The following is a 26,127-nucleotide window of genomic DNA, read 5'->3' as shown; positions in this document are numbered from 1 at the left end:
AATTATTGGTACACCTGTTTATGGTCCTAAAATACCTCCCGATTTCTAATTTCAAAATTGATTTCTAATTTATTCAAATTGAATAAAAACGGTTTCTACAAGCCCAAGGGAGGGCGGTTTATATGGGAACTATAACAACCGAATATAGCCCTGAACCGATATAGCACATCTTCGAGCATGACCTGCCTGCAAACAAAAAACGATTCTGTGCCAAATTTCAGGACGAGTATTGAAATCGGCTCAGCATATAATACCCACCAGGGCTATGGAGTCGGAGTCTTGGAGTCAGAGTCTGAAGATTTTGCTGGAGTCCGAGCCGGAGTCGTAGAAATTTTGCTCGACTCCGACTCCGACGAAACAAACTTTGAAAAACACTTCCTATCTTTATAATTAAAGAATTAGATACCATTTAGGTTTTTAATGGAACAACGGAAAACGAAGTAATGGATTTCAGGCCATTCAAAGTGCATTTATATGAGTGAAAGTTCACGGTGATATAAAAAGTAGGTTTTACTAGAATATGGGCTGAATTGATCAATTGTAGTGTCCATTTTTAACATAATAAAATATCGATTTTTGACCCTATATGTACTCTTGATAAAGGTAAAATTTTAAAGCAATATAGCAGTAGAACCTAACGTTCTTTTGGCAGGCATGTTCGAAGATAGGTCATACCGGACAATTTTGAGATTAGTTGTCGGAAGATTAAATATTGTTGATTTGGTACTTTAGAGGGCGATATGTGGTATGATCCAACTGATCTTTGATCTTCCTTTTCCAGGTTTATTAATGAGATTATTGAGATCCAACCACGTAACGGCAATTTAAAATTTTTCTTAATTACTGTCCTCTACCTTTAAGTAGAAAAACGGACATTAAGTTCGAGTTTTGCAGCTAAAACAATTGAAAAAGTTTATTTTCTTTAAAATGAATTATTAAAGAAAAGTAAAAGGCAAAACATTTCCATTTTAGAGTCATAATGCCAGCTTAATACCGGTCTTAAAGGTAACAAGTAAGGAAAGTCTAAAGTCGGGCGGGGCCGACTATATTATACCCTGCACCACTTTGTAGATCTAAATTTTCGATACCATATCACTTCCGTTAAATGTGTTGGGTGCTATATATAAAGGTTTGTCCCAAATACATACATTTAAATATCACTTGATTTGGACAGAATTTGATAGACTTTTACAAAATATATAGACTCAACATTTAAGTTGGCTAATGCACTAGGGTGGAACACATTTAGTAAAAAAATATGGGAAACATTTAAATCTGAAGCAATTTGAATTAAACTTCGTAAAAGTTTATTTATGATTTATTGCTTGATATATATGTATAAGAAGTTTAGGAAAATTAGTCATTTTTACAACTTTTCGACTAAGCAGCGGCGATTTAACAAGGAAAATGTTTGTATTTTGACCATTTTTGTCGAAATCAGAAAAACATATATATGGGAGCTATATCTAAACCTGAACCTATTTCAATCAAATTTGGCACACATGACTATATTACCAATTGTACTCCTTGTGCAAAATTTCAAGCTAATCGGGATAAAACTCTGGCTTCTGGGTCCATATAAGTCCATATCGGGGGAAAGATATATATGGGAGCTATATCTAAATCTGAACCGATTTCAATCAAATTGTGCACACTTGACTATGCTACTAATTTTACTCCTAGTGCAAAATTTCAAGCTAATCGGGAAAAAACTCTGGCTTCTGGCTTCATATAAGTGCATATCGGGCGAAAGATATATATGGGAGCTATATCTAAATCTGAACCGATTTCTTCCAAAACCAATAAGGTTCTATTCTGACCCAATTTTGGAACATGTGCCAAATTTGAAGGCGATTGGACTTAAATTGCGACCTAGACTTTGATCACAAAAATGTGTTCACAGACAGACGGACGGACGGACGGAAAGACGGACATGGTTATATCGACTCAGGGACCCACCCTGAGCATTATTGCCAAAGACACCATGTGTCTATCTCGTCTCCTTCTGGGTGTTACAAACATATGCACTAACTTATAATACCCTGTTCCACAGTGTGGCGCAGGGTATAAAAATGAAATTAAGTACAAATGTGTAAACTAAAAAAAAACAATTGGTGTTCGGTCGGAGCAGGGATTGAACCCACGACCCTTTGCATGCAAGGCAGACATGCTAACCACTGCTCAACGTGGCCAACAAATGTATGTTTCTGGTAAATAATGTTATGTTTGCATGGGCTCGTGGGCGCTGCAAACTATGCTATATAAATGTAACTTATAACGATAATTATCTGCTGGTGACTATAACAGCTACGTAGCCCAGTGGATAGTGTGTTGGTTTACAAACTGTATGGTCCTCGGTTCGATTCTCCGTGCAGCCGAAAGGTAAAATTTTAAAAAATGTATAAAAGTGAATAATTTCTTCAACATTATTTGTATTACAGAAAAAACTAAAATATTTCGTGGAAGTGACAATTACGAGTATGTTAGGGAATGAGCACAATCATCTTTGGGAAAAAATCTTCCAAGCATATAATATTTTTGGGCTCAAAATGCTTCCAAACATATAATATGTTCACATAAAACAAACATATAAATGTTTCGGCAGTATCCAATAATATATGTGCTTCCTGCAAAATATGTTTGGAACATATGTATGTTAAAGAAGCGATATTTTGAGGGTGTATATATTAACAAAAATCGAGGAATTTTGCAATAACAACAAGTATATACGGCCGTAAGTTCGGCCAGGCCGAATCTTATGTACCCTCCACCATGGATTGCGTAGAAACTTATACGAAAGACTATCATCCACAATCGAATTACTTGGGTTGTGGTATCTTAAAACTTCTTAACATCGTTTGAGTTAATCCATACGTGGTATATATTAGACAAAAAAGTTATGTATAGTTAAGTCTACAAATAATTACGAATCGATATGGACTTATAGCACGGTACGTAGAGAGCCAGAATTGAAATATAGGGGTCGCTTATATAGGGGTTATATAAAGGGTGATTTGTTAAGAGCTTGATAACTTTTTTTAAAAAAAAAAACGCATAAAATTTGCAAAATCTCATCGGTTCTTTATTTGAAACGTTAGATTGGTCCATGACATTTACTTTTTGAAGATAATTTCATTTAAATGTTGACCGCGGCTGCGTCTTAGGTGGTCCATTCGGAAAGTCCAATTTTGGGCAACTTTTTCGAGCATTTCGGCCGGAATAGCCCGAATTTCTTCGGAAATGTTGTCTTCCAAAGCTGGAATAGTTGCTGGCTTATTTCTGTAGACTTTAGACTTGACGTAGCCCCACAAAAAATAGTCTAAAGGCGTCAAATCGCATGATCTTGGTGGCCAACTTACCGGTCCATTTCTTGAGATGAATTGTTCTCCGAAGTTTTCCCTCAAGATGGCCATAGAATCGCGAGCTGTGTGGCATGTAGCGCCATCTTGTTGAAACCACATGTCAACCAAGTTCAGTTCTTCCATTTTTGGCAACAAAAAGTTAGTTAGCATCGAACGATAGCGATCGCCATTCACCGTAACGTTGCGTCCAACAGCATCTTTGAAAAAATACGGTCCAATGATTCCACCAGCGTACAAACCACACCAAACAGTGCATTTTTCGGGATGCATGGGCAGTTCTTGAACGGCTTCTGGTTGCTCTTCACTCCAAATGCGGCAATTTTGCTTATTTACGTAGCCATTCAACCAGAAATGAGCCTCATCGCTGAACAAAATTTGTCGATAAAAAAGCGGAATTTCTGCCAACTTTTCTAGGGCCCATTCACTGAAAATTCGACGTTGTGGCAGATCGTTCGGCTATTCATGATGAAACGTCAAAGCATACTGAGCATCTTTCTCTTTGACACCATGTCTGAAATCCCACGTGATCTGTCAAATACTAATGCATGAAAATCCTAACCTCAAAAGAATCACCCTTTACAATTATGAACTTGATATGGACCAATTTTTGTGTGATTGGAAATCGATTTATCTGAGGGATATACATATATAACTATAGACCGATATTGACCTAGTTAGGCATCACAATGGACTGAATAGTCTAAGTGAGCCTGAATCTTAATCGGGCTGCCACTTTAACCTAGGCATGGTTGTTAACGACCATATACTAGCACAATGTAACAAATTTCAAATCACTCGGATGAAATTTGCTCCTCCAAGAGGCTCCAAAACCACATTTCGGGATCGGTTTATATGGGGCTATATATGATTATGGACTGATATGGACCACTTTTGGCATGGTTGTTAAATATCATATACAATCACCACGTACCAAATTTCAAGCAGATCGGATGAATTTTCTAAAAGGCACCGGAGGTCAAATCTGGGGATCGGTTTATATGGCAGCTATATATAATTATGGACTGATAGGAACCAATTCCTGCATGGTTGTTGGATACCATATACTAACATCACGTACCAAATTTCAACCGAATGGGAAGAATTTTGCTCTTTCAAGGGGCTCTGGAGGTCAAATCTGTGGTTCGGTTTATATGGAGCCTATATATAATTATGGACCGATACCGAACAATTTTTGCATGGGAGTTTGAGGCCATATGTTAACACCACGTACCAAATTTCAACTGAATCAGATGAATTTTGGTCTTCCAAGAGGCTACGAAGCTCAAATCTGGTGATCGGTTTATATGGGGGCTATATATAGTTATGGACCGATGTGGACCAATTTTTGCATGGTTGTTAGAGACCATATACTAACACCATGTACCAAATTTCATCCGGATCGGATGAAATTTTCTTCTCTTAGAGGCCTCGCAAGCCAAATTTGGGGGTCCGTTTATATGGGGGCTATACGTAAAAGTGGACCGATATGGCCCATTTGCAATACCATCCGACCTACATTAATAGCAACTACTTGTGCCAGGTTTCAAGTCGATAGCTTGTTTCGTTCGGAAGTTAGCGTGATTTCAACAGACGGACGGACGGACGGACGGACATGCTCAGATCGACTCAGAATTTCACCACGACCCAGAATATATATACTTTATGGGGTCCTACAACAATATGTCGATGTGTTACAAACGGAATGACAAAGTTAATATACCCCCATCCTATGGTGGAGGGTATAAAAAACTCAATGTTAATAGAATTTCTCTAGATTTCCATGGTGGTGGGTATTTAAGCTTCGGCTGGGCCGAACTTAACTCTGCTCTTACTTGGTTTTAACATAGATCTGATAACACTGGTGGTGGTGGGTATAAGCTAAAACTCCTATCCATTCATAAATAACTGATAAATGTTAAATTTCAATCATTTCATATTTACTTAACAGGTTCACATTTTTCCATTGTCGGCATTGTCAACACTTTAGTCCATATGCTTATGTACACCTATTACTTTGTGGCTGCCTCGAAAATCAATATCAATATTGAATCATGGAAACGACGAATGACTAAAGTACAAATTTGTCAATTCGGTTACATTGCCCTTAGTTTGGCGGTACCGTTAATGAATAACTGGTGTGGCCTACCTTATTTTTGGCTGGTGGGAGGCTTTTTGCAAAATTTTCACATGACAATTATGTTTGTAAATTTCTATAAGAAAACTTATCTTGGAAAAAAGTTGAAAATATGAAAACGTATATGTTCATTTTCATTAGGATAAAAGTATACAGTTTTCATTTTAAAATTTCGTTTTATTTCATAACATGCCTAAAAAATCAGCAATGAATCCGGGTTTAAGCATATGTTAAATAACATTGTGTTCACTTCTGCTCGGCAGAGAGGCATGAGCAGAAGTTTCACTTGGCTGCAGCAGCTCATTGTACACCACCCCAAACTAGCCGCTTCAAATAGGCAGCCTTAGCTTGTTTCCATGGATATTCGTTTTTGCCGTCGATATTGACAAATAACCGGGGTAGCCAAATGATTTTTGCCGCTTGTGACTATCTTAGTGGATGCGATGCAAAAAAACCTTTTCTTTATTGCCTTTGGATCAATTTTTTGCAAGCTTTCAGCAAATGCTACACGGACGAAAAATACTGTTTTTCATATGTTTGAGTGTAAAAATTATATGTGTGGCACTCAAATTTTTAACACAATATTTTTAAGTGCAAGCATACAATGTTCATAAACTAGCATAACATGTTTGGGACATATATGTTAATATGTTAGAACATATTATGTTTGGGACATAAAATGTTTGTAAATATATTATATTTATGTTTGGATTCAAACATATATTAATTTAGAAATAGCCTATAAACATATATGTGTTTAGAAAGAGAGACCATGCTGCAAGTAAAATAATGGAAGTAACCAATTGGCGCCTTAAAAATATATATACACAAAAAAAATTGCATTAACATTTTTTTTCTACCAGTGTATGCCGTAAGGTGAAACATAATATGTTTGAATAATACAAAAAAATATTTTGTTTGGACCAATCCTGAAAATGTATATGCTTGAAGCGAAATGTGTTACAGAAGCGAATTTTTTTGAGGGTGCAAATACTGAAAATGAAAGCTATGCACTGAAAAAATTTTGCCGTGCGTTCAAAGATGTTATGTCCTACGAAAATACGAATTAGGAAATTTATGTTGTCATTAATTCGTTTTAAAATAACTTTGATTGCATATGAAGTAAAGAGCTGAAAAACACACATAAATTAAAATTTTCTTCCTAGAATCAAGAATCAATACCAAAATCATTAATGTTTGACAACAAAATCTTTGGAAGCGGGAATTTCAAGCTTATTTCAAGCCGAAACGAATAGTAAAGAAAGCGTCGCCAAAAAACTACCCAACAAAAAAAGCGTCGCCAAAAAGTATTGAAAATGGAACATGAAGTGGTGCAAAATTGGCGCAGTAGCGATGAATTTAACATTGGCTTGTCATAGGGCGGATGTCCACCTTTTTAACAACTCTTGCAGTGAATTCGCATCACTTCTTAGGGTGTGATCCGAATTCAGTGTTTTGGATGTGAAATAAAATATTTTGTAATATTTTGCAAAATAAATAATTTTAAATTGTTTTAAGGTTTTTAATGCATCCTAACGGTTGTCTGACACGTTTGACCAAAAATATTTTCAAAAATTGGCGATTTTTCTACAATGGATTTACCATTTTTTTTTTTGAAAAAATTTTAATAATTCGTACCAATTTATTGATTCTTACTCTGTTTTTAACTTATCTGAAACAAAAAATAAGTTAAAATTACCCATTAAAAATACAAAAAAGCGAATTATAAAAATTTGAATTAAAAGAACTTCCAGTGTAGTTAAAATGAAGAACATCTTTGGGAGAACATTTTTGGAAGTGCTTTTAAAGTCGTACCTTTAGAAGAACTTCCAAATTTTTTTGCTGGGTAGTGAAAATGTTCTTTTCGGATCCGGAAGTGGTGCAAAAATTGGCGCAGAAGCGATGAATTTAACATTGGCTTTTCATAGCACGGATGTCCATCATTTCAACAGCCGCTGCACTGAACTTCCATCACTTCTTAAGGTGTGATGCGAATTCAGTGTTTTGGATTTGAATTAATAAAATAGGTGATATCCCAGCAAAAAATAGCGTCGCCAAAAAAGTAGTGAAAATGTTCTTTTTGGATCCGGAAGGTGTGCAAAATTGGCGCAGAAGCGATGAATTTAACATGGGCTTGTCATAGGATGGATGTCAACCATTTCAACAGCCACTGCATTGAATTTGCATCACTTCTTATGGTGTGAGGTGAATTCAATGTTTTGGATGTGAATTAAGAAATTTTGTGATATTTTGACAAATAAATAATTTTAAATTTTTTTTATGATTTTTAGTGGATTATAACGCTTGTCTGGAACGTTTGTCATCAAATATTTTCAAAAATTCGCAATTTCTAGAATTCTTAATCTGTTTTTAACCTATTTAAAAAAAAAAAAAGAAAATTCCATTAAAAATATGAAAAAAGCGAGTTATAAAAAAATTTACACAAATGAACTTCCTGTGCATTAAAAATAAAGAACATCTTTGGGAGGACATTTTTGGAAGTTCTTTTAAAGTTGTGCCTTGAGAAGAACTACCAATTTTTTTGTTGGGACTTTAACAAATAAATAAATTTAAAAAATATTAATCAAATATAATAGTTTACTTTGAAAATTCATCGTCGTAGCGGGTTACTTGATAATATATAGCATTTTAGGAGGTTTGATGACAAATCTTCTTCCAAGCAAATCAGTTCAACCAGTACGCTTCCCGAAGAAAAAAATTAAAGATTTTACCTATGAAGACAAGCTCAGATTCTGGATTTATGAGAACCAATTTTGTTTGAGTTTTAGAGAAATCATAAACATATATGATGAAATAACGCCTTGATTTGAAGTCCTAGAAATAAATTCGAAAGCTAGGTCTATATGGGGCCTATAACAAAACATGGACCAATACTTACCACCTCTTAGTATCCCTCAAATACCTCTAGAATACCACTTTAAAACGAATTGGTGAAAACTACAAATTCTAGAAGCCCAAGAAGTAAAATCGAGAAATCAGTCTATATAGGGGCTATACCAAAACATGGACCGATACGGACCATTTTCGACACACGTTTTTATGGTCCTAAGATACGTCTATATTTCTAATTTCCGGCAATTCGGATAAAAACTAAGGATTCTAGAAGCCCAAGAAATAAAGTCGGGAGATCGGTCTATATGGGGGCTATACCAAAATATGGACCAATAGGCACCATATGCGACACACCTATTTGTGATCTTAAAATACCAGTAGATTTTCAATTTCAAGCAAATCGGCTAGAAAATACAGTCTCTAGACGCCCAAGAAGTAAAACCGAGAGATCGGTCTATATGGGGGTTATACAAAAAATGGACCGATACACCTCAATTTTGGCACACATATTTGGGGTCCCAAAATACCTCTAGATTTCCAAGTACAGTTTATAGAAGCCAAAGAATAAAAATCGGGAGATCGGTCTATATGGCGATAATACCAAAACATAGACCGATACGGACCATTATGGACACACTTCTTTATGGACCTAAAATACCTCTAAATTTACAATTTGAAGAAAATCGGATAGAAAATACAGTTTCTAGACGCCCAGAAACCAAAATCGGGAGATCGGTCTATATGGGGCTATACCAAAACATGGACTGATACGAACCATTTTCGACACACCTCTTTAAGGTCCCCAAATACCTCTAAATTTCCAATTTCAGGCAAATCGGATAGTAAATACAGTTTCTAGAAGCCCAAGAAGCAAAATCGGGAGATCGGTCTATATGGGGGCTATACCAAAACATGGACCGATACGGACCATTTTCGACACAGCTCTTTATGGTCCTAAAATACCTCTAGATTTTCAATTTCAAGCAAATCGGATAGAAAATGCAGTTTCTAGACGCCCAAGAAGCAAAATCGGGAGATCGGTCTATATAGGGGCTATACCAAAACATGGTCCGATGGGCACCATTTTCGGCACACCTCTTTATGGTCCTCAAGTACCTCTAGATTTTCAATTTCAGGCTAATTGGACGAAAACTACGTGTTTTATAAGCCCAAGACCCCAAATCGAGAAATCGGTTTATATTGCGATTATATCAAAACTTGAACCGATATAGCCCATCTTCGAACGTGACCTGCCTGCAACCAAAAAACGAATCTGTGCCAAATTTCAGGACGATTGCGCTATTATTGAAGGCTGTAGAGTTATTACAACAGACAGACAGACGGACATGCTTATATCGTCTTAGAATTTCTCCCTGATCAAGAATATATATACCTTATATAGTCGGAAGTCGATATTTCGATGTATTACACACGAAATGACAAACTTATTATACCCCCATCACCATTCTATAAAAAATTAATTTTCCATTAAAATTATGAAAAAACAAGTTATAAACAATTGACTCAAATGAACTTCCTGTACAGTTAAAATGAAGAACATCTTTGGGAGAACATTTTTGGAAGTGCTTTTAAAGTTGTGCCTTTAGAAGAACTTCCAATTTTTTTGCTGGGTAGCTGATAGCCGAAACACTTTCGGAAGACATTTTTGGAAGTGCTTTTAAAGTTGTGCTTTCAGAGAAACTTCCAATTTTTTTATTGGGATATTATTTAGCAATATATGAATGCTGTTTTTTTTGATGTGATCATACGGGTGGTGGGTATAAAAAATCAGAAAAAGTAGAATAAACTAAAATTTCTATCCAACCATATATAACGTATATATATTTAATTTCAATTATTTTGTATTTTCTTTACAGGTTCACATTTTTCCATTGTTGGCATTGTCAACACTTTAGTCCATATGCTTATGTACACCTATTACTTTGTGGCTGCCTCGAAAATCAATATCAATATTGAATCATGGAAACGACGAATGACTAAAGTACAAATTTGTCAATTCGGTTACATTGCCTTTAGTTTGGCGATACCGTTAATGAATAACTGGTGTGGCCTACCTTATTTTTGGCTGGTGGCATGCTTTTTGCAAAATTTTCACATGACTGCTATGTTTGTAAATTTCTATAGGAAAACTTATCTTGGAAAAAAGTCGAAACAATGAAAACTTATATGTATGTTCATTAAGGTGAAAATAGACAGTTGTAGTAACTTTCATTTTAAAAAAGTCGTTTTATTTCATAACTGGCGTAAGAAATCAGCAATGGACCGGGCTTTATGCATAAATAGTATTGTGTCCACTTCTGCTCGGCTGAGAGGCATCAATTGCGTTCGATACAAAGCTCCTGATATCGTTTCACTTGGTTGCTGCAAAATTTGTGAGACTTCACAAAATCTATAGACTTAAATTCATGGGTGGAACACAATGTTACTAACAACAAGTATATACAGCAGTAAGTTCGGCCGGGCCGAATCTTAAATACCCACTACCATGAATCAAATATAACAGTTTCCTTTGAAATGTCAGGGGGGTTTGATGACATATATGCTCCTAAGCAGAGCAGTTCAACCAGTACGCTTCCCGAAGATAAATGTAAAGATTTTACCTATGAAAACTATATCAGATTCTGGATTTATAAGAACCATTTTTGTTTCAGTTTTAGAGGACTCATTAAGTGTGCAAGAAAATGATGAAATAACGCATTTATTTGAAATCTAAAATCTGCAGATTTCCACCTCCATTAAATAATTTTACATTCAGTTTCAAGAAATTTTCATGATGAGTGCGCCTTCTATGCTCTCAAGAAGTTAAATCGCTCTATATGGAGGCCATACCAAATGGACCGATAAAAACTAAATCATATACACGTTTTTGTGAGTCTAAAATACTAGTAAATTTACAATTTCAGGCAAAACAGATAAAAAATTGCGGTTTCTAGAAACCCAAGGAGTTAAATCGGGAGACCCGTTTTATAGGGGTTATACTAAAGCATGGGCCGATGCTCACCATTTTTGGCTCACTTCTTTATGGCCCCAAAATACCTCTAGATTTCCAATTTCAGGTAACTTGGGAAAAAACAACGGTTTCTATAAGCTCAAGAAGTAAAATCGGGAGATCAGTTTATAGGGTGCTATACCAAAACATGGACCGACACTCACTGTTTCTATAAGCCCAAGACCCCAAATGGGGAGGTCGATTTATATGGGGACTATATCAAAGCTTAGACCGATATGGGCGGGTATATTAACTTTGTTATTCCGTTAGTAACACATCGAAATATTGGTCTTGCACGCCATAATATATATATATATATATATATATATATATATATATATATATATATATATATATATATATATATATATATATATATATATATATATATATATATATATATATATATATATATATATATATATATATATATATATATATATATATATATATATATATATATATATATATATATATATATATATATATATATATATCCCGGGTCGTGGCGAAATTCTGATTCGATATAGCTATGTCCGTCCGTCTGTCCGGCCGTCTTTGGACGTCCGTCTGTCCGGCCGTCTTTCGACTCGACTTTTATTGCTGCAGGTCGAATGGTATGGGCTATATCGGACCACGTTTACGTAGAGCCCCCATATAATCCGGCCCCAGATTTGCGTCTTGGAGGAGCACATTTCATCCTATCCGGCTGAAATTTGGTACGTGGTGTTAGTATATAACATCTAATACCCATTCAAAAATTGGTCTATATTGGTCCATAATTATATATAGCCCCCATATTAACCGATCCCCAGATTTTGCTTGCGGATCCTCTTGAAGAGCAAGTTTCATCCGATTCAGTTGAAATTGTCTATGTTGTGTAAATATATGGGCACTAACAACCAGGGCTGTGGAGCCGGAGTCTTGGAGTCGGAATCTGAAGATTTTGCTGGAGTCGGAGCCGGAGTTGTAGAAATTTAGCTTGACTCCGACTCCGGAGAAACAAAATGTGAAAAATACTTCATATCATTCTAACTAAAGAAATATTTCGACAAATTAGATTCCATTAGGGTTTTTAATCGAACAACGAAAAACGAAGTGCTGGATTTCGGGCCATTTAAAGTGTATTTATACGGGTGAAATTTCACGGTGATGTAACAATTTGGTTTGACTAGAATATGGGCTGAATTGGTCAATTGCATTGTCGATTTTTATACCCTAAAGCACATAGTGGTTAGGGTATAATAACTTTGATCTGCCAAAAAATGTGACTACCAGAAATATTGATTTTAGACCCCATAAAATATATACCGATCGACTCAGAATCACCTCCTGAGTCGACCTAGCGCTTGGTGTCCGTCCGTCCGTTCGCCTGTCCATGTATTTGTTGTTTGCAGGATTCCGGTCGCAATTATTAACCGATTTTGATGAAATTTGGTGCAGAGTGTTTTTGGACACAAGGACGAACGCTATTGAATTTGGAAGAAATCGGGTCAAATTTAGATATAGCTCGCATATATATGTATCGCCCGATTTCGACAAATGGGGTCAGATTTCGATCATTTATTAACCGATCGGCGTCACAATTGCCACAAAGTATTCCGATGGACCACCCTTTCAGTGTGCCACATTTTATTGAAATCGGTTCAGATTTAGATATAGCTCCCATATATATGTATCGCCCGATTTTCCCAAATTTAGCCATAAGACCCTTATTTATAAACCGATCTGACTCAAAGTTGGCCAAATTTAATTTTCTATAGCACTCATTATATGTGTACTAAATCATCGAAATCGGTTCAGATTTATATATAGCTCCCATATATATGTATCCCCCGATTTTCACAAATTTTGCCATAAAACCCTTATTTATAAACCGATCTTACTCAAATTTGGCTTACTCTAATGTTCTACAGTACTGACTACATGTGCAAAATATCATTCAAATTGGTTGAGATTTAGATATAGCTCCCATATATATGTAACGCCCGATTTTCAAAAACTTGCCTCTTATAGCCAAATTTTTGAACATAGTGGTCTCAATTATTAACCGATTTTACTCAAATTTAGCACAAGGTAATCTCCTGTAATATCAACAAAACTTGAAAAATATAATCCAGGCAAAAGATATCAAGCAAAAAATATATCAAACTGAAACACATATGTTACGTGTGCCAAATTTGAAGTCTATTGGACTAAAATTGCGACCAAGACTTTGATTACAAAAATGTGATCACAGACCGACGGACAGACGGACGGACGGGCAGACGGACATAGATAGATCGACTCAGAGGCCGGCCCTGAGCAATATTGCCTTATAAAAACGTATAAATGCAAATTTTACTCCTAGAAACATGTATTCAAAACTCAAAATTAAATGTGTCATAGTTGTATCCTTTACTCTTTTCTCTTCTTCTTTGACTCGGAAAAATGCCAAAGTGTAAAGATATTGTGTGTTGGCTGGGCAACCTCCATAGTCAATAATGGGAGCTATATGATAATCTGAACCGATTTGGCTGATATTATAAGTTATATGGGAGTCACAAAAAATCGGATTTACAAAATATGAAAAAGTACGTCAACACGTCAATTATGATCAAATCGGATACAAATATATATGGGTGCTATATCTAGATCTGAAACAATTTTTTTTCCAAAATCAGTAGGGATTGTCTGTGAATCGAAGTTGTACACAAAAATGCATGAACAGACGGAAATCTCTTAATTGCCTGTCAATTCAATTCTAAGACAAACCGTATATTAAAAGTTAGTTCTTAAACTAGTTCTTTTTGGCGTTCCATACAAATGCACAAACTTATTTTACCCTGTACCACAGTAGTGGTGAAAGGTATAAAAACGCTTCACTAAAGATCGATCTAAGACAATTTGGAGCACTTCTCCATAAAATGTAGAATGTAACACACACACATGCACATTTATTCTCGTTCTCGTTTTTTATACCCTCCACCATAGGTTAAGGGCAGGGCTACCAATTTTGGCGATTTATCGGCATTTTGACGATTTTTTACTCACAAAATAGCAAATGCCGATTTTCCGATTTTTGCGCCAAAAATGACGATATTTTATGTCTATAGACAATTTTGTCAAAATTTTATTTCTATAGAAGATTTCGTCAAAATTTTATTGCTATAGAAAATTTCGTCAAAACTTTATTTCTTTAGAAAATGTTGTCCAAATTTTATTTCAATAGAAAATTCGGTCAAAATTTTAATTCTATATATAATTTCGTCAAAATTTTATTTCTATAGAAATTTTTGTCAAAATTTTATTTCTATAGAAAATTTCGTCAAAATTTTATTGCTATAGTAAATTTCGTCAAAACTTTATTTCTTTAGAAAATGTTGTCAAAATTTTATTTCTATAGAAAATTTTTTCAATATTTTATTTCTATAGAAAATTTTATAAAAATTTTACTTCTATAGTAAATGTTGTCAATTTTTATATTTTGTCAAAATTGTATTTCTATGGAAAATGTTGTCCAAATTTTATTTCAATAGAAAATTTGGTCAAAACTTTTATTCTATAGATAATTTCGTCAAAGTTTTATTTCTATAGAAAATTTTGTCAATATTTTATTGCTATAGAAAATTTTGTCAAAATTTTATTTCTATAGAAAATTTTGTCAAAAATTTATTTCTATAGAAAATTTTGTAAAAATTTTACTGCTATAGAAAACGTTGTCAAAATTTTATTTCTATAGAAAATTTCGTCAAAATTTTATTGCTTTAGTAAATTTCTTCAAAACTTTATTTCTTTAGAAAATGTTGTCCAAATTTTGGTTCAATAGAAAATTTGGTCAAACCTTTATATAGTAAATTTCGTCAAAACTTTATTTCTTTAGAAAATTTTGTCAACATTTTATTGCTATAGAAAATTTTGTCAAAATTTTATTTCTATAGAAAAAATTTATTTCTATAGAAAATTTTGTAAAAATTTTATTTCTATAGAAAATTTTATCAAAATTTTATTTCTATAGAAAATTTCGTCAAAATTTTATTGCTATAGTAAATTTCGTCAAAACTTTATTTCTTTAGAAAATGTTGTCCAAATTTTAGTTCAATAGAAAGTTTAGTCAAACCTTTATATAGTAAATTTCGTCAAAACTTTATTTCTTTAGAAAAATTTGTCAAAATTTTATTGCTATAGAAAATTTTGTCAAAATTTTATTGATATAGAAAATTTTGTCAAAATTTTATTTCTATAGAAAATTTTGTCAAAAATTTATTTCTATAGAAAATTTGGTAAAAATTTTACTTCTATAGAAAAAGTTGTCAAATTTTAAATATTAAATTTTAAATTTTAAATTTTGTCAAAATTTTATTTCTATAGAAAATTTTGTCAAAATTTTATTTCTATAAAAAATTTTGTCAAAATTTTATTTCTATAAAAAATTTTGTCAACATTTTATTTCTATAAAAAAATTTGTCAAAATTTTATTTCTATAGGAAAGTTTGTCAAAATTTTATTTCTGTAGGAAAGTTTGTCAAAATTTTATTTCTATAAAAAATTTTGTCAAAATTTTATTTCTATAGGAAATTTTGTCAAAATTTTATTTCTATAGGAAATTTTGTTAAAATTTTATTTCTATAGAAAATTTCGTCAAAATTTTATTGCTATAGAAATTTTGTCAAAATTTTATTTCTATAGAAAATTGTGTCAAAAATTTATTTCTATAGAAAATTTTGTAAAAATTTACTTCTATAGAAAATGTTGTCAAATTATAAGTTTTAAATTTTGTCACAATTTTATTCTAAAGAAAATTTTGTCAAAATTTTATTTCTATAGAAAATTTCGTCAAAATTTTTTTTCTATACAAAATTTTGTCCAATTTTATTTCTATAGAAAATTTTGTCAACATTTTATTTCTTTAGAAAATGTTGTCAAAATTTTATTTCTATAGAAAATTTTGTCAACATTTTTTTTTTATAGAAAATTTTGTTAAAATTTTATTTCTATAGATCATTTTGTCAAAATTGGATTGCTATAGAAAATTTCGTCTAAACTTTATATCTGTAGAAAATTTTTGCACATTATTATTTCTATAGAACATTCTTGCAAAAATTTATTTTTAAAGAACAGATTTGGCAATTTTTTCTATAGTAAATTCTTGCATAATTTTATATCTAAAAAAATGTTTGCAAAATTTCATTTCTATAGAAAATTTCGTCAAAATTTTATTTCTATAGAAAATTATAAATCTTAGTTAGAGAGTCAATCAATAAGAGTTTTATGATACTTTTAATTTTCTGTTTTTTTATATGAATAAAATACTTTTGTTTTTAAACAAAAAATTAGTTCGGTTTTAATACTATTTACATTGCAGATTTTTTGAAGATTTGATAGAAGTGACGATTATGACGATTTCTTCGGAAAAAAGTGAAAATTTTATTGGCATTGGATATATTAACTTAATGTACCCCCTAACCTATGGTGGAATGTATCAAAAACGAAAAACATCTAATTGAGTTAGTTCGAAGAGGGTCGGTTTCTGTTTTTATTTTTTCTATTTAAATGTTTGTTAGAAACAAACATTTAAATTTTTTGGGCTCAAAATTTTAATCTAAGTACGTATGAACCGTTCACCTCTATTTTAGTGATGTAATAATTAATTCAAATTAAACACACACTACTAGTGCAATCGGAATAAAAACAAAATAAAATCGGTCTGCATAAACAAACAACCCCACCACATACTATTCCCTGTAAATCAATGTCTGGTAAGTGTTTATAAATATTTATTAGGCTTGTTGTACAATAAAAAATTCCATGTAAATCACTTTTATTGCCACTTTCCGAATTTAGTAAATATTTTAAAATTAATAAAATGAAAAAAAGAAAAATATATAGGTCGATTTGACATTGACTTACTTTAGTTAGATTTGAGCATTTAAGGTCTCACTATCCTCCAGCCCCGTCCTCTACAGTTGCACCACACACGCACACACGCACACACGCACACACACACACATACACACACTCAGAATATGTTAAGTGAAATAAAGGAACATTTCCTTACTACTGGAGGCAATGGTAATTTAAGAAATTCGAATCCTATTTCCCTATATGGATTATAATATTGTACACCGACAACCAATTCTAGATCCCCGAACCAGAGATTTACCTATATCGAATAGCTATGCATCAGTTCTGGCAATACTTGTGATTTATGTATTGTTTGTGAAAAAAATCGGTCCCGCATTTATGGCCAAACGAAAACCGTATAATATAAGATGGCTAATATCCTTATATAATCTCGTTCAGGTTATATATAACGGATATATGTTTATATTGGTAAGTGTATGATTTAGTATAAAGTGTAATGAAAAAAAAAAAACAAATCACTGAACAAAATATTACCGTGAACACAAAGAGTTTTTGTCCCCTAAATGCAAATACGACTTTTGCTTAGAATAGAAGCCAAATTTCTCAAATATAATATTTTTTTTTTTTCTTAGCCAAAAATGGTGAAATATTACACTGAAGTCGGTTCTTCCTTATGCTCAAAACTTAGTTAACTTGGATCCAAGAATTTTGATATTCTTTTAAAGATTCGTTTAAATAAATACATTTTTAGCGACCTATCTTGTTTTAAATCTAGGGTCAATAAAATTAAAATTAGGAAACCGATTTGATTTATCGAATTTTCGTTCTCTTTTCCCGGTACATTAATAAAGCTATTCACTGACAAAAATACCAATATAAAAAATCCAAATTCTTATGGATACTTAATGCAAAACATGTTTTCTTAATCAAAAACAAGCATAGACGGCCATAAGTTCGGCCAGGCCGAAGCTTATGTACCCTCCATCATGGATTGCTTAGAAACTTCATCTAAACACTGCCTTCCACAATCGAATTACTTAAGTTGCGGTAACGCTTGCCGATGGCAAGGTATCTTAAAACCTCCTAACACCATCTTCTAAATTGTATGTAAGTCCATACGTGGTATATATTAAATCAAAAAAGATCGATCCAATACGTATATAATTCAGTTTGACAAAGTAGTCATAAAATTTTGACAAAATTTTCTACAGAAATAAAATTTTAACAAAATTTTCTATAGAAATAAAATGTTCACAAAATTTTCTATAGAAATACAAATTTTGACAAAATTTTCTATAGAAAGAAAATTTTGACAAAAATTTCTACAGAAATAAAATTTTAACAAAATTTTCTATAGAAATAAACTTTTGACAAAATTTTCTATAGAAATAAAATCTTGGTAGATTATTTTTGGCTCGAGTGGCAACCATAATTATGAACTGAATAAAATTTGAACAAAATTTTCTATAGAAATAAAATTTTGAAAAAATTTTCTATAGAAATAAAATTGTGACAATGATGAAAATTTTATTATGAACCGAATACAATTTTAACAAAATTTTCTCTAGAAATAAAATTTTGACAAAATTTTCTATAGAAATAAAATTTTGATAAAATTTTCTATAGAAATAAAATTTTGGTAGATTATTTTTGGCTCTAGTGGCAACCATGATTATGAACCGATATGGACCAATTTTTGTGTGATTGGACCAATTTTGGTATGGTTGTTAGCGACCATATACTAACACCACGTTCCTAATTTGAACCGGATCGGATGAATTTTGCTCCTCCAAGATGCTCCGGAGGTCAAATCTGGAGAATGTTTTATATGGGGGCTATATATAATTATGGACCGATGTGGACGAATTTTTTCAAGGTTGTTAGAGACCATATACCAATACCATGTACCAAATTTCAGCCGGATCGGATGCAATTTGCTCCTCTTAGAGGCTCCACAAGCCAAATCTGGGGATCGGTTTATATGGGGGCTATATATAATTATGGACCGATGTGGACGAATTTTTGCAAGGTTGTTAGAGACCATATACAAACACCATGTACCAAATTTCAGCCGGATCGGATGAAATTTGCTTCTCTTTGGGGCTCCGCAAGCCAAATCTGGGGATCGGTTTATATGGGGGCTATATATAATTATGGACCGATGTGGACCAATTTGTGCATGATTGTTAGAGACCATATACCAACACCATGTACCAAATTTCAGCCGGATCGGATGCAATTTGCTCCTCTTTCAGGCTTCGCAAGCCAAATCTGGAGATTGGTTTATATGGGGTCTATATATAATTATGGACCGATGTGGACCAATTTTTGCATGGTTGTTAGAGACCATATACCAACACCATGTACCAAATTTCAGCCGGATCGGATGAAATTTTCTTCTCTGTGAGGCTCCGCAAGCCAAATCTGGGGATCGGTTTATATGGGGGCTATATATAATTATGGACCGATGTCAACCTATTTTTGCATGGTTGTTAGAGACCATATACAAACACCATGTACCAAATTTCAGCCGGATCGGATGAAATTTGCTTCTCTTTTAGGCTCCGCAAGCCAAATCTTGGGATCGGTTTATATGGGGGCTATATATAATTAAGGACCGATGTGGACCAATTTTTGCATGGTTGTTAGAGACCATATACCAACACCATATACCAAATTTCAGCCGGATCGGATGAAATATGCTTCTGTTAGAGGCTCCACAAGCCAAATCTGAGGGTTCTTTATATGGGGGCTATACGTAAAAGTGGACGGATATAGCCCATTTTCAATACCATCCGACCTACATCGATAACAACTACTTGTGCCAAGTTTCAAGTCGATAGCTTGTTTCGTTCGGAAGTTAGCGTGATTTCAACAGACGGACGGACGGACGGACATGCTTAGATTGACTCAGAATTTCACCACGACCCAGAATATATATACTTTATGGGGTCTTAGAGCAATATTTCGATGTGTTACAAACGGAATGACAAAGTTAGTATACCCCCATCCTATGATGGAGGGTATAAAAATTAAACCAAAGATGCGAACTCATCAAAATAAGTCTTAACTCTATTTGAAGTAGTTAATTTAAAGACGAGTTCTTTAATTGAAAAATGTCTTTCTTTATTTTAAAATGTAAATTGCATAGTCTTTAACACTACGTAAATATTGTTTTCACTACATTTTTTACCTGGATCCAAAGATTTTGGCCTTCTCTTAAAAATTTTGGTATTGATTCCGAGCCGGGTCTTATTTACAATAAAGATATTTTTATGTAGCTTACAATCTAGGACCAATTAAATTAAAATTAAGATACGGATCTCATTTATGGAATGTTCATTCTTTTTTTTTTTGATATTTTAATAAATCTATTCATGTACCAACTAATTTCAGTTAAAAAATAGATATTATAACAGATACTTCAAAGTAAGAACTGTTATAATAATTAAAAAAAAAAATTAAACCAAATATAAAAAATCATCAAAATAAGTCTTTGCCTATATTTGAAGCGTTTTTATCGAAAATATAAAGATTCAATATTTCAGTTAATTTTAGGACGATTTTTTTTTACCCTTCACCATTATTGTGGTACAGGGTATAATAAGTTTGTGCATTTGTATGTAACGCCAAGAAGGAGTAATGATACACCAACCTTTTAGTATACGGATCAGCTTAGAATTAAATTCTGAGTCGATTTAGCGATGTCCGTCTGTCTGTCTGTTGATGTATTTTTGTGTGCAAATTACAGCTCGCAGTTTCAGTCCGATTGTCCTAAAATTTGGTATAGGGGGCCTGTTTCGCCTCAAAGACGATCCCTATTGATTTTGGAAAAAATCGGTTCAGATTTAGATATAGCTGCCATATATATTTTTCACCGATTTGGTCATAATTGGCGTGTATATCAACCGATCTTCCTCAAATTCCGTACATCCGAATATTTTATGAGTCTCGAAAAACTTGCAAAATATCAGCCAAATCGGTTCAGATTTAGATATAGCTCCCATATATAGCTTTCGCCCGATTTACACTCATATGACCACAGAGGCCAATTTTTTCTCCGATTTAGTTGAAACTTTGCACAGGGAGTAGAATTAGCATTGTAACTATGGGTGCCAAATTTGGTTGAAATCGGTTCAGATTTAGATATAGCTCCCATATATGTATCGCCCGATTTTGACAAATTTGCCCCTAATAACCTTATGCTCACGAATGCGGCAACCATGCCCAATAATTTTTTTTTGCGCGTGTAGTTCTTCCTATTTTTGAGAAGTGTACGCTTATTGAAATTTATGTCCACAATTAGTTAATTTGTTTTTTAGACAGACTTGGAATAAAAAGAATTTCTTTAGACTTGGGAATATTTCCTTAAAATTTTTAAAAATTAACTAAAAAAATAAATAAAAAACTATTTGCAATAAATATATGTTAAACATTAGCAATTTAGTCTAATAACTGATTTTTTTTTCTGTGTGGAAATCAGTAGTGATAGGATTATACTATTCTTCCATTCGATTCGATTTTATTTCAGATTATTTCATTTGTTCTTCTTTCCAGGGTACAAAATATTTTATTACTCAACCAAAATATTCGTGGAGTTGCACACCCATAGATTATACAGATGTTAATGAGAATGTCATGAAATTAAGATATTTGGGATATATATATTTTCTAAATAAAATTGCCGATTGTTTGGATACAGTAAGTTAATATGACTATTTTTTATATTCAAGAATATAAATTGTAACTGTAACATTATTTTTAGGTATTTTTTGTTCTGACTAAAAAATACAGTCATATGTCGGTATTACATATTTATCATCATGCCACAATGATATGGGGAAGTTTCATCTATTTGAATATTTTGCTGGGTAAGTATATTTAATAAATAATAATGATAATTTTTATATATAAAATCTATAGCATACAATATCAATTACGCTGAAGAAATGTATTTATTTAGGCTCAGGTTATTAATGGCTTGTACATGCTTAGCATAGAAGACGCATTTCTCTGATATAAAGTTTTTTCCTTGCCCGAAAGACGATGACATTTTCTATAAAGTAGTTTTTATACCCTCCACCATAGGGTGTGGGTATATTAACTTTGTCATTCCGTTTGTAACACGTCGAAATATTGCTCTAAGACCCCATAAAGTATATATATTCTGGGTCGATCTGAGCATGTCCGTCCGTCAGTCTGTAGAAATCACGCTAACTTCCGAACGAAACAAGCTATCGACTTGAAACTTGGCACAAGTAGTCGTTATTGATGTGGGTCCGATGGTATTGCAAATGGGCCATATCGGTCCACTTTTACGTATAGCCCCCATATAAACGGACCCCCAAATTTGCCTTGCAGACCCTCTAAGAGAAGCAAATTTCATCCGATCCGGCTGAAAATTGGTACATGGTGTAAGTATATGGTCTATAACAACCATGCAACAATTGGTACACATCGGTCAATAATTATATATAGCCCCCATATAAACCGATCCCCAGATTTGGCTTGCGGAGCCTCTAAGAGAAGAAAACTCCATCCGATCGGGCTGAAATTTGGTACATGGTGTTAGTATATGGTATCTAATATCTATGCAAAAACTGGTCCACATCGGTCAATAATTATATATAGCCCCGATATAAACCGACCCCCAATTTGGCTTGCGTAGCCTCTAAGAGAAGCAAATTTCATCCGATCCGGCTGAAATTTGGTACAAGGTGTTAGTATATGGTCTCTAATGACCATGCAAAAATTGGTCCACATCGGTGAATAATTATATATAGCCCCCATATAAACCTATCACCAGATTTGACCTTAGAAGCCTCATGGATGGGAAAAATTCATCCGATTCGGTTGAAATTTGGTACGTGGTGTTAATAAATAGTCTTTAACAATCATGCAGGAATTGGTCCATAATTATATATAGCCCCCATATAAACCGATCCCCAGATTTGGCTTGCGGAGCCTCTAAGAGAAGAAAACTCCATCCGATCGGGCTGAAATTTGGTACATGGTGTTAGTATATGGTATCTAATATCTATGCAAAAACTGGTCCACATCGGTCAATAATTATATATAGCCCCGATATAAACCGACCCCCAATTTGGCTTGCGTAGCCTCTAAGAGAAGCAAATTTCATCCGATCCGGCTGAAATTTGGTACAAGGTGTTAGTATATGGTCTCTAATGACCATGCAAAAATTGGTCCACATCGGTGAATAATTATATATAGCCCCCATATAAACCTATCACCAGATTTGACCTCAGAAGCCTCATGGATGGGAAAAATTCATCCGATTCGGTTGAAATTTGGTACGTGGTGTTAATAAATAGTCTTTAACAATCATGCAGGAATTGGTCCATATCGGTCCATAATTATATGTAGCCCCCATATAAACCGATCCCCAGATTTGACCTCCGGAGCCCCTTGGAAGAGGAAAATTCACCCGATTCGCTAGTATATGGCCGCTAACAACCATGCCAAAATTGGTTCATATCGGTCTATAGTTATATATAGCCGATCCCCAAAAATAATCTACCAAAGTTTTATTTCTATACAAAATTTTGTCAAAATTTTATTACTATTGAAAATTTTGTAAAATTTTTAATACTATACAAAATTTTGTCAAAATTTTATTTCTATAGAAAATTTTGTCAAAATTTTATTTCTATAGAAAATTTTGTCAAACTGAATTATATACGTATTTAATCTTCCTTTTTATACCCTGCGCCACACTGTGGAACAGGGTATTATAAGTTAGTGCATATGTTTGCAACACCCAGAAGGAGACGAGATAGACACATGGTGTCTTTGGCAAAAATGCTCAGGGTGGGCTCCTGAGTCGATATAGCCATGTCCGTCTGTCCGTGAACACATTTTTGTAATCAAAGTCTAGATCGCAGTTTTAGTCCAATCAACTTCAAATTTGGCACAAGTATGTGTTTTGGCTCAGAATAGATACCTATTGATTTTGGAAGAAATCGGTTCAGATTTAGATATAGCTCCCATATATATCGGTTCAGATTTAGATATAGCTCCCATATATATCTTTCGCCCGATATGGACTAATACGGTCCCAGAAGCCAGAGTTTTACCCCAATTTGGTTGAAATTTTGCACAGGGAATAGAATTAGCATTGTAGCTATGCGTGCCAAATTTGGTTGAAATCGGTTCAGATATAGATATAGCTCCAATATATAGCTTTCGGCCGATTTACACTCATATTACCACAGAGGCCAATTTTTTGCTCCGATTTAGTTGAAATTTTGTACAGGGAGTAGAATTGCAATGCAGCTATGCGTGCCAAATGTGGTTGAAATCGGTTCAGATTTAGATATAGCTCCCATATATATGTTTTTCTGATTTCGACAAAAATTTTCAAAATATCAACATTTTCCTTGTAAAATCGCCACTGCTTAGTCGAAAAGTTGTACAAATGACTCTAATTTTCCTACACTTCTAATACATATATATCGAGCTATAAATCATAAATAAACTTTTGGAAAGTTTCTTTAAAATTGCTTCAGATTTAAATGGTTCCCATATTTTTTTTACTAACATTGTGTTCCACCCTAGTGCATTAGCCGACTTAAATTTTGAGTCTGTAGATTTAGTAGAAGTCTATCAAATTCTGTCCAGGTCAAGTGATATTTAAATGTGTGTATTTGGGACAAACCTTTATATATAGCCCCCAACACATTTGACGGATGTGATATGGTATCGAAAATTTAGATCTACAAAGTGGTGCAAGGTATAATATAGTCGGCCCCGCCCGACTTTAGACTTTCCTTACTTGTTTTGTTTAATATATACCCCATATAGACTAACTTACAATTGAAAAGACGGTGTTAAGAAGTTTTAAGATACCTTGCCATCGGCAAGTGTTACTGCAACCCAAGTAATTCGATTGTGGATGACAGTCTTTAGTAAAAATTTCTATGCAATCCATGGTGGAGGGTACATAAGATTCGGCCTGGCCGAACTTACGGCCGTATATACTTGTTTCCTTATAATTAAGTGATTCAAATTAACAATGGGTATCTTAAAATGAAAGAAAATTTTGTTTGACAAAGGTCAACTTGTCTTTAATAATTGTGAAAAAATATCTTCAAAGAAATTGTCTTTAAATTTGTTGTCTTTCTGCATCTTGACACAAAACAAAAAATCGTTTAAAAATAGGAGACGTTTTTCAACACTTTTTCTACTCGAAGTCGAATCTGAATTTGAAAATCTAAGTTGTTGTTAACACGTTTTTAAAGGACTATAATTGCACATGAAGAAAAAAATAGAAAAAACTAATAAATTAAAATATGCTGCCTAGAATCAAGTACAAAAGTTAAATTTAAAAGACAATTCTGTCTTAAAAATATCCTTACTTTAATTCTCCGCTTTTTTGGCTCAGAATCAATACCACAATCATTAGTGTAAAGACAAAATCTTTGGAACCGGGCATGCTTTTTTGTAAGTGCATGTAGCAAAAACTTGGCTTGATAATGAGTTTCCGGACTCTGCCCCAGGGAAATCAACAATAATTGATTGAGATGAAAAATTCAAGCGTGGTGAAATGAGCACGGAGGACGGTGAACGCAGTGGACGCCCGAAAGAGGTGGTTACCGACGAAAACATCAAAAAAAATCCACAAAATGATTTTGAATGACCGTAAAATGAAGTTGATCGAGATAGCAGAGGCCTTAAAGATATCAAAGGAACGTGTTGGTCATATCATTCATCAATATTTGGTATGCGGAAGCTCTGTGCAAAATGGGTGCCGCGCGAGCTCACATTTGACCAAAAACAACAACGTGTGGATGATTCTGAGCTGTATTTGCAGCTGTTAACTCGTAATACACACGAGTTTTTCCGTCGATATGTGACAATGGATGAAACATGGCTCTATCACTACACTCCTGAGTCCAATCGACATT

The 26,127-nt window shown here is 33.5% G+C and overlaps 2 protein-coding genes across 3 annotated transcripts in view; both read left to right on the top strand.

Moving 5' to 3' along the window:
- Positions 1-10,591, top strand: part of LOC142229137 (very long chain fatty acid elongase AAEL008004-like) — a 35,136-nt gene extending 24,545 nt beyond the window's left edge. Inside the window, exon 5 of one of the 2 annotated variants that reach the window (XM_075299675.1) lies at positions 10,227-10,591. In XM_075299675.1, coding sequence (XP_075155790.1) covers positions 10,227-10,528 — 302 coding nt within the window. In that variant the 3' untranslated portion in view covers positions 10,529-10,591. Of the gene's footprint in view, positions 1-5,310; positions 5,667-10,226 lie in introns of those variants that run through there. The other variant, XM_075299674.1, reaches the window with a different exon arrangement.
- A 6,676-nt stretch (positions 10,592-17,267) lies between these two features.
- Positions 17,268-26,127, top strand: part of LOC142231309 (very long chain fatty acid elongase 5-like) — a 56,438-nt gene continuing 47,578 nt past the window's right edge. Inside the window, exons 1-4 of the mRNA XM_075301924.1 lie at positions 17,268-17,410; positions 17,481-17,671; positions 21,761-21,904; positions 21,969-22,074. Coding sequence (XP_075158039.1) covers positions 17,365-17,410; positions 17,481-17,671; positions 21,761-21,904; positions 21,969-22,074 — 487 coding nt within the window. The 5' untranslated portion in view covers positions 17,268-17,364. The remainder of the gene's footprint in view (positions 17,411-17,480; positions 17,672-21,760; positions 21,905-21,968; positions 22,075-26,127) is intronic.

The sequence above is a fragment of the Haematobia irritans genome, chromosome 3 (genome assembly GCF_050003625.1).
Source record: "Haematobia irritans isolate KBUSLIRL chromosome 3, ASM5000362v1, whole genome shotgun sequence".
Lineage (NCBI taxonomy): Eukaryota > Metazoa > Arthropoda > Insecta > Diptera > Muscidae > Haematobia > Haematobia irritans.
This window is presented reverse-complemented; position numbering and strand designations above follow the sequence as displayed.